The sequence below is a fragment of the Rhagoletis pomonella genome, unplaced genomic scaffold (assembly GCF_013731165.1).
Source record: "Rhagoletis pomonella isolate Grant_MI unplaced genomic scaffold, Rhpom_1.0 Rhpom_scaffold_00004, whole genome shotgun sequence".
Lineage (NCBI taxonomy): Eukaryota > Metazoa > Arthropoda > Insecta > Diptera > Tephritidae > Rhagoletis > Rhagoletis pomonella.
The window spans coordinates 985,702-995,008 of record NW_023458558.1 but is presented as its reverse complement, the minus strand read 5'-3'; the positions used below and the strand labels follow the sequence as shown (position 1 = coordinate 995,008).

At 33.4% G+C, this 9,307-nt stretch overlaps 2 protein-coding genes across 2 annotated transcripts; one reads left to right on the top strand and one right to left on the bottom strand.

Moving 5' to 3' along the window:
* Positions 1-1,334: 1,334 nt before the first annotated feature.
* Positions 1,335-1,889, bottom strand: LOC118736784 (cecropin-1-like). Its single transcript, XM_036466816.1, has 2 exons — positions 1,671-1,889; positions 1,335-1,571 (listed from the first exon to the last, which is right to left on the bottom strand). The coding sequence occupies exons 1-2, from the start codon at positions 1,767-1,769 to the stop codon at positions 1,479-1,481; spliced, it is 192 nt and encodes a 63-aa protein (XP_036322709.1). The 5' UTR covers positions 1,770-1,889; the 3' UTR covers positions 1,335-1,478.
* Positions 1,890-7,012: 5,123 nt separating this feature from the next.
* LOC118736781 (cecropin-1) lies at positions 7,013-7,583 on the top strand. Its single transcript, XM_036466812.1, has 2 exons — positions 7,013-7,245; positions 7,344-7,583. The coding sequence occupies exons 1-2, from the start codon at positions 7,147-7,149 to the stop codon at positions 7,434-7,436; spliced, it is 192 nt and encodes a 63-aa protein (XP_036322705.1). The 5' UTR covers positions 7,013-7,146; the 3' UTR covers positions 7,437-7,583.
* Positions 7,584-9,307: the final 1,724 nt, after the last annotated feature.

Genomic DNA, 9,307 nt, shown 5'->3' with positions numbered 1-9,307 from the left:
ACGGACAGACGGACAGACGGACAGACGGACAGACGGACAGACGGACATGGATAAATCAACTCAGCTCGACGTTCTGATCATATAAGTATACATTTTGATGGGTCTATCTCTTTTTGTTCTGGTACTTACAAACATCGGACCAAAGTTATAATACCATTTCATGCTCATGAAAGGTATAAATATTCGCAGTTATAATGGTTTGAAATTTATTTTATTAAGGGCCGTAAGCAACAAATAAATACGTAATATTATAATGGTATGAATGGTAGCATCTCTTGTGTGTTGACCAACACGCTCCTACCTACCTACCTACCTACATACATATGTATCTAATCCAAAAACTAAGGGGCTATGAATGTTTCTGTGTAGCTCCTTACGATTTTTTGCCGATTTTTTTCTGTTCTGTTCTGTTAAAGGCCTTAAAAAATATTTGGCCAAGTTTAACAGTTATTACTGGGCTAAAAAAATAAAAGTGCGGATTTTTCAGTTATAATTGGACTTTATACTGAAAGGATCGAAAAATAAAACGAATCCAGGAATCTTGATCAGGAGGTCCTCGGATTGAAGGAACATTGATAACTTTACTCTACACGATAATATTTTTCCCCGGACTTTTATAACATCTAAAAGAAAAATAACTGTTTTTTCCGGTCCCTGACCCTAACCGCCCAAAAAAACGTAAGCAAAATTTTTTCAAAATTATTCTTTTGATGCAGAAATATTCCTAAAGCATACAGATGCATTTCTGCATCAAAGGCAAGGCAAAGAAATTGTCTAAAATCAACCGGATTTTTTGCGACTTCAAAGTATTTGTGATACTAAAATTTGGTCCTAAAACGGCATACCAAACATTTTTCTCGAATTTCAAATTAAAATGGTTGAAACTTGATTAAACTGTTAATTTTTCTAATTTTTGTACAAAGATTTAAATTTTGGATTATTACGGTTTCGGTTACAAATTGGCCACGCTTTTTTAAAAAACGAATGAACATTAAAAAAACAAAAGAAAGTGGGTTGAGATTTCGCGTTTGTATCGATTTATCGCAGTCTGTATGTATGCATGTAATTTAAAAATAAGACTAAATTATTTTTTATTAATGCAATACCAAGCCTGCAACCAACAAATACTTGCAATTTCCATAAAAAATATGTTGATTTAATTTTGATCGTACCATCGATAGTATCGATAGTGAGAGATACTGAAATATCGAATGGCGTCACTAGCAATAGTTTGACAACTATAGTGAAAAGCTTTCACTGAAACCGAAAATGTAACTAACTTTTTAAGTTTGTGTTTATAATGATTACACAACACAAAAACCACAAACAAATAATTCCGGTAATTTGAAATTGATTTTATTTATTTTCTTAAATGCACAAATTATGATAAAATAAATAACTAGGAACTAAACAGCTGTCTCTTTTTGCGAGTCAATGATAAAAATATATATCTATGAATGGTGAAGGGAATGTTATTTTTAACCCCGGGCAGTTGCGGCAACGTTGGCAGCCTGCTGCGCCACGCCAAGTCCCTGAATGGTGGCATCCCTTGTGTGTTGACCAACGCGTTCCTGTTCGGAAAGGAAATATTACAATAGTAGGTACATATGCACTTAATCAAAAAAAAAAAAAAACTAGTAGGCTTTGAATGCTTCTGTGTTTTTACTTACGATTTTCTTGCCGATCTTTTTTAGCCAACCCGCTTCTGTTTGTCCTGCAAAGATGGCGATCAGAACGGCCAAGAAGATGAAGACTTTATTGAAATTCATTTTAATTTTTTTTTCTGCAATGTAATGCTTTACAAATTAGCTTGAGAACTTTTCAACGACGACTTATTATTGTTTTTGTGGAGACGTTCCAAATGAGTTTGATGATAATAAATTTGACGACTGCGGCTTTTATAGCGAGCAGCACTTCGATGCTGTACTCTATCTTCGGCAGCATTATGTATACGGGGGATCACAAATGCATAACACAATTTCTTATCGGTAAAGAACCAAAATGCGTAAGTACCGTGTATGTATGTATGTATGTATGTATTTCTGTACATACATATGTATGTATGTAATAAAAACCTATGCTATATGCATTATCACGAGCATTCCATGAAGAAAGGTATTGTTATCGCCAAACTAATTACTTTTCCGAACTATTCGAGCGGCAAGGAGTTTCAAACATAAAATTAGAGGTGCAAAAAAATGTATTGACCTCGATACATCAATTTGTTTTTAAATTTGGGCACAACATGGATGCTGTGGGCGAAAGCGATTAAAATCGAAGAAAATTCCTTCGCTACTTGTAAAAGTGACGGTGAGTAGATCGTGCGCTATGGGTAAAACTAAAATTGTATTGTGTAGTTTCAAAAATTTTCAAGACGGTGCTTGAGGAGGCTAAGCACAATTTGGTAAAGATCGGTAAAGTATGTAGCTATTAAGATACCCATATATGTTATATTTAGGCGATGCTACGGCCACCTTGCAAAGTTTTTACGTAAGCCAATTTTTGTGCTAAAGAGCCACTGCATATATCAATTTTGGGTAAATATTGATGAATTCTTTAGGCCGTATTTATATTTAAGTTGCTTAACTTCGACAATTTGTATCGATTTATTCGAAAATAAATGTACTTTAAAATAAATACTTCCTATTTGACAATTTTCATAGTAATTTTTCAATTTTCGCTTAAAGTTAAAAAAATTTAGAAAATGGAGTTTTTTTTATTTTACCCGATGAAAACTCCCAATAAGCTAAGTCTAAAAAAAATTATTATTTCGTTTTAAAGCTCTATAAATTCCTTTTTCAAAACATTTCGGTCATATCAATTGGCTTAGTGCCAAATTTGTATTTTTTTTTTGTTAATCTCCAAAATAGGTTCTGTAAATCGCACCGTATTCAAATCGTATGATTTGCGGAACATGCCTAATAGCTTTTACTAAAAATTCGATTATAATCGATCTTTCTCAACAATTATTGTAAAAATATCGATGTTGTGAAAATCGATTTTGTATGTGTGTATATTGTTTTTAGGACAACAATAAAAACTCATTAAGCGTTCTTTCAACTTCTCTGAGTCTAGCAAAGCCCTTGCACGGTAAAAACCAGTAAAAACAGCTTTACAAACCGTGTAATCCGTGAGCCTTGCAATGTCTTCGCAAGGCTCAGAGAATACCCCTAATCATTTTCATCTGTGGGCATCAACGAAGCTTACACCTGAAGTATTTGATTTGCACGAAATATTAGTGAGTGGGCGTGAAGTGACGTGCAAAAATTAGGCTTAGAATAGCCAACTCACCTATTTTCGCTAACAAATTTATTAAACTGATTTTCGTCCCTTGCATACACATATGGAACCCACGATCAATTTCATTATAAGTCTTTGAACCTTTTTGAAATGAATTTGTCTTAAAATGGGTGCTTATTGTTATTAACATTGCTGTTCTTGCTTTCAAGTCATTTTTATTGTTTTGCAATTATCATTAGTTTCGATGAAATTTTACATTGGACGCAGCAGCTAAGATTTAGACTAGAGCTGTCCCGTGGAGCTGGAAAACCACCGATAGTGTCCCCACTGGATAGTTTAGGTTATGCCTACGGTGACCATCCGTCCTGTATTATACGGGACAGTCCTTTTTTTGACCCATTGTCCTGGTAATTTATTTATTTTATACGGGTCTCCAAATGTTTTCATGAAAATGGCATGCCTATGAACGAGTTTTAAGTGATGTTGGTACACATATGAATGCCTGTGATTCGAATCGAGGAAAACATACAGCGACCAAATTAGGACTCGACATTTTAGTAAGTGTTGGTAAATTTCCAACTTTGCCCAAAAAACTATAAAAATTAATTCTGCAGCGTTTCACCAACATTTCAAACTTTTTAATTAGAATCTTTAGAAAAAAATTTGGTTTGCAGTTTTGTAACTTATTAAAATTGAGTATTATAAAGTGCGAGTGGAAAGTGCTGCTCATTTGCTTCTCTTTGAAAAAAATGGTCGAACATGCTTACTTTGTATGAAAAAAATGCATAACACCCTCAACAAAAAACATTGCCAAAAGTCTTAGCAACTTAAAATTGCGAACGAATTTTTTTAACAAATTTTGTGGGATACAAATCACGAGAAAATTATCCTACAAATTCCTTATGTTACTATAAGGATACTGTTTCAGCGGTAATACATCTAGGATCAATGAAGTAGGCTTTAAGATCTGTAAGCTGTTGTGGAACAAATTTGCAAAATTGTTTTATGCCCCATCGTTTCGTTGTTCATTCATATTAACTTTTTTCTCTTTATTTACATACTTACATATGTATATATCGAAACGGCAAAGGCTTTGGGCCAATAAATGTAAAATAAGAATGATAGAGTAGTGGAGATATAGAAGTTACTATCGGTAGTTATAAAGACTACCAATGGAGGCTATAACAATCGATGGTAAAAGCTAAAAACGGCTCCATCGATAGTCTTCCAGTTCTACTACTCCGTACAAACACACTGAGGGGAAAAATAAACCACATCCTCTTTGTTTCAAACTAAAAAACATATGATTTGGCGCCGAAAAGGCGTACTTAGCACGGTGCATATGCAACTGGCTGAGTCAGTTGGATCGTCGGTTCGAATCCTACTGAAAGAAGTCTGATGAGGAAATGTGGTGATTTCCGAAATAGCTATCACTTCTACCATTTTTTCAAATTATTGTTGCTTTTCCACAATAAATTTTCATTTAAAAAACGGCCTCGAGCTCAATATAAATTGTTGAATATAATTGTTATAAGGCCGCAAAAAATAACAAAAACAAATATTTGAAAATTGTATTAAAGAATGGATGACAAGAGGCTTAAAAAGGTTGTAGTTTGAAAGGTCTGCCACCTGTTCGAAAAGCCAAATTTAAATTAATTATTCGCAAACTATCTAAAAAATTAATATATGGGTGTCAAATGAAAGATTGCTAAGAAACCTTCAGGTTGAGCATTAAAAATATTACTGAGGTGTTTTACGAGTGTTGCCACCCGTTTAAAAATTTAATTCATTTAATTTAAATGAATTACTACAATATGTGTATCAATCAAAAGGTTTTTGATAAGGGTTTTAGTTCTAAACTACATGTAGGAGGGTTGCCATCTGTTTGAAAAATCTAATTCTTCTTGAATTAAAGGAGTTTGATAATTGGAATATGTATGTATCATAATATGGACGTCAGACAAGAGGGATTTAATAGGGTTTTAGTAGGACAATATTTCGGAGAGGATTGCCACCTGTTTTAAAAGTCGAATTTAAATTAGAAATGTTCAGCTTAAACGTGTAGAATTTTCTGAGATTTTTGAAGAGGGTTGCCACCTGTTATAAATCTAAATTCAAATACAATTATATTATAAGTTTGATGAGTTATTACAATCTATGTTTTAGTTGGAAGAGTCTTGAAAAGGCTTTATTTCTAAGAAACATATGTATAGCAGGGACTCCATATGTTTTAAAATTCAAATTCAACTTGAATTAAAGGAATTAACGGTATAAAAAGTAAAATTCAAAAGTTGCAATCATTTCAATGAATTATACGGGTATCAATCGAAATGATTTTGAAATGGCTTCATTTCGAAATTATATGTATGTATGTACATAAGTATGAAGAAGTATCACAAGGGAAAGGTTTAAGATAGTTTTAGTTTGAAAATATTTTGAAGATATTTAAGAAATTCAAACTCTTCTGGTTTTCGCATTTTTTAAGTATGTTGAGTTTAATTAAAATAAATGACTCCGAATGTAGCACGTAGAAATTTCATACACTCAGCGAAGCGGGTGAGAGCGAGAAGCCTAAAACTATATTGTTAACATTTTGGTCATACATAGTTATGGGGTACATATTTTTAGGCTTCGTTTTCTGTATAAAAATATTTAGGTTTGTATACCACTAAAACTTTGTTCATTGAGGATATTTCCACTATGCGTAGTCTTCATAAAAGAAAGAATACATATAGGAAAGGTTTTCCGTGAAAATTCCGACTTTCTTATATGCAGTAATTACTGTACATACCCTGTCGGCAATTTCGTAGTCGACTACTAAAATAGTTAACTCGTTTTCTTTTCGTGACATCACCACGTTAAAATAACGTAAATTAGTCGAGCCGTAGCCACCCCTAGTTCATAAATAGTGAACTTGCAGTGCATATATAGTCAGTTGAGTTCCCAACAGGGTATGTATTAAGTAAGTTTACGAGGTTTACATGGTAACGAGGTATTTGCGCGTTTAGATGAATCGCTCTATAAAAAAAAACTGAAAATTTAATTCAAAAAGCATATTACTACAGTTTAACGTACATATGTTTAATATGAACCAAAATTAAAGTGTCGCGAGTCTTAGGAGGTGACATACGCTGGGGATTTTCATAACTGGAATTTTTTTTTACCAAGAAGTACTGTAGAAGACTCACACTAGAAGTAATTACATACACAATGCTACAAAGAAGTACGGAATACACCCCAAACCAAACTTAGCGTAAATTGTCGAGTAGTAGTCGAGTACGGCATATATGTAAATAGGTTTCTTATAGATCCCGAACCCAATTTTTTGTTTAAAATCGCCGTTATTTTCGTACATCTGGCACTCATCTATTAAAAGCTTGAATATATATATTTTTTTAAATCAAATATGAAGATCTTTAAAATGGTGTATAAAAATATGTGTATGTATTGTCTGTCTTAGATTGCTGGCAATTTTTACCAGGTACATTTGAAAAAAAAAAAACGAGGTATAAAATCCCCGAGTTAAGGAAAAAACATAATGAAACTGTTTAATGTTGTCGTCTTATCAGCAAAGCTTTGCTCCCATGATGCAATTTTAATTAATACACACACACACATACATACATACATACAGAAATATGTGCATACAAAAAACATATGTATGTATGTACGTACATTGATGGGCATAAGTGATCCCCCGTTTAATGATGGAAATGGACTTTTTTGCTGCAGAGGCTGTCGCCAATCGAAGTAGTAGCTCTCGCTATAAAAGCTGCAGTCGTCAAATTCTTCATCATCAAAATCATTTGGAACGTCCCCAGTAAAGACAATAGTCGCCGCTAAACAGCTACCAAGCTAATTTGTAAAGCATAATATTACAGAAAAAAATACAAAAAAAAAATAACAATGAACTTCAATAAAGTCTTCATCTTCTTGGCCGTTTTGATCGCTATTTTCGCAGGGCAAACAGAAGCGGGTTGGCTAAAAAAGATCGGCAAGAAAATCGTAAGTAGAAACACAGAAGCATTCATAGCCTATTCGTGTTTTTTTTTGGATTATGTACATATGTACCTACTATATTGTAAAATTTCCTTTCCGAACAGGAGCGTGTTGGTCAACACACAAGGGATGCCACCATTCAAGGACTTGCCGTGGCGCAGCAGGCCGCCAATGTTGCCGCAACTGCCCGGGGCTAAGAATAGTTATGCTATACCTTACCGTAAAGTGTTCACGATTATTTACTCTTTAATACATATTTATAATTTATTTATTTTGACCTACAATTATAAAGTTTATTTATCATAGTTTGCCAATAAATTTCTTACATACATACATATATGTAAGTGCATGTGTACTTTATTTAAGAAAATAAATTCAAACAACTTCAGATTATAATAATATTCTTTAATTTTATCGACCATGTGCATCAAGCAAAAATAAATTCAACTTATATAAAAACTGAAAAAAAAAAACATTTGATCTAGCTTCTCCTCAACTTGTGATGTATACCTTTTTCCATTTTATTTGTAAAATAAAAGTATTTATATTTGAAATTTGTTTACTTTCTCTAAAATTTGATTAGCCATTCCCAAAAAAATAAATCAGGATCAACTAGACAAATAAATATAGTTATAAGGATGTTTTGCTGCTATTACAATTAAAAATATTTTTGTTAAAAGTAATGCGAAAAATACAATCGTCCTTCGGAGTCGGCGTGAAACTGTAGGTCTTTCCCCTTCGTGTGACATCAAGGCGCACGCCACAAATCGGGGAGAAGCCCGGCCAAAACAACATATGTGTAAGCGCCAATATATTATTATTATTAAAATGCGAATTTCAAAAATTCGTAAAAAAGTCAAACTTTATTTTTTACGTATGTATACTCAAACTCAAGATAGAATAAATTGAAAAAAGAGAGGAGAAAGAGGGGAGAATTCAATGACACTTTCATTTTACGCCTGTTTTTGAAAAAATTTGAAATCTACTCCTCTACTCTGGTTGACTTCAAATCTATCCCGTTTTCTCACTCATGTTCTGCCCTTCTTGGGCCCGTTTTTTGAGTAAGAATGATAGAATACAAGATTGCGCCGATTGCAGCCGAATTCGCGAGAGTAATTTTGGCGTGACGTCATCGTAGAGTTGACAACCGGGAGTGGCAGTTTTATACTGCTCTCTAGTGATGTGGTGAATTGTCGGTACCTAATACTTAAAAAATATTTCGGTACCCAATACATACTTCCTTTTCGATACCCGATACCGATTCTTTGCATTAAACCTTCATCATTATATGCATTTCAAATTTAGAAAGAAACGTTCATTACTAATTTATATGATATTGGCTAAAACACTTGAACTTATCGCAACAGAGAAATATTACTTTATCAGTTTTAACCTTAGTCGATCCAAGGTTCAAGAAGAATGTTTGGAATGATGAAGATGCCTTTCAGGGGGGAGATTCTGTAACCAGTTAGCGACAAATTTCGAATTGATATCGCCCTTGTTGACGTAAAAATATTTAATATCATACGTCAATAAAACCGATACCGATTCGAAAATTGTCGCTAACTGGTTACAGAATCGGCCTACAAAAATGATATCGTCCGATTCAGATGGAACAAAAATGCTTCAAACAAGTAAGAGTTTCTCTGCATTATCAGTATCAAATGCTCTATTGGCTCCTACATTCGGGCTTTGATAGGTGAGTCCCCCCTGAACCATTTTTGCCATATTTTTGGCCTATGTGCGCTTTTATTCGAAACCTAAATGTTTCGGTACCGAGTATCGAGAGCATTGAGTAATTTTTAAATCGGTACCGAATATCGATCAATACTTAAAAGTATTAACCAGAGAACGTATAGTTATGAGAAGATGCAAATCGTAAATCTGCTCTTCTTCATTATTTTCTGAAACGTTTCAACCATGGGTCGTAACAGAGAAATGCTAAATTTCATGTTACTGTGCTGCAAAGTCTGCAAACCTGCAAACTGAATGTTTATCATCTGTTAACCAAACCAGCAAGCATATGAAAACAAAAACTTGTAATTACAATTAAAATAAATAAATTATT

Excerpts from the sequence above, each read along its gene's own strand:
- LOC118736784 (XM_036466816.1), bottom strand. The coding sequence starts at position 1,769 with ATGAATTTCAATAAAGTCTTCATCTTCTTGGCCGTTCTGATCGCCATC. Across the intron at positions 1,572-1,670 it reads AAAAGATCGGCAAGAAAATC|GAACGCGTTGGTCAACACAC; the intron begins GTAAGTAAAAAC and ends CTTTCCGAACAG.
- LOC118736781 (XM_036466812.1), top strand. The coding sequence starts at position 7,147 with ATGAACTTCAATAAAGTCTTCATCTTCTTGGCCGTTTTGATCGCTATT. Across the intron at positions 7,246-7,343 it reads AAAAGATCGGCAAGAAAATC|GAGCGTGTTGGTCAACACAC; the intron begins GTAAGTAGAAAC and ends CTTTCCGAACAG.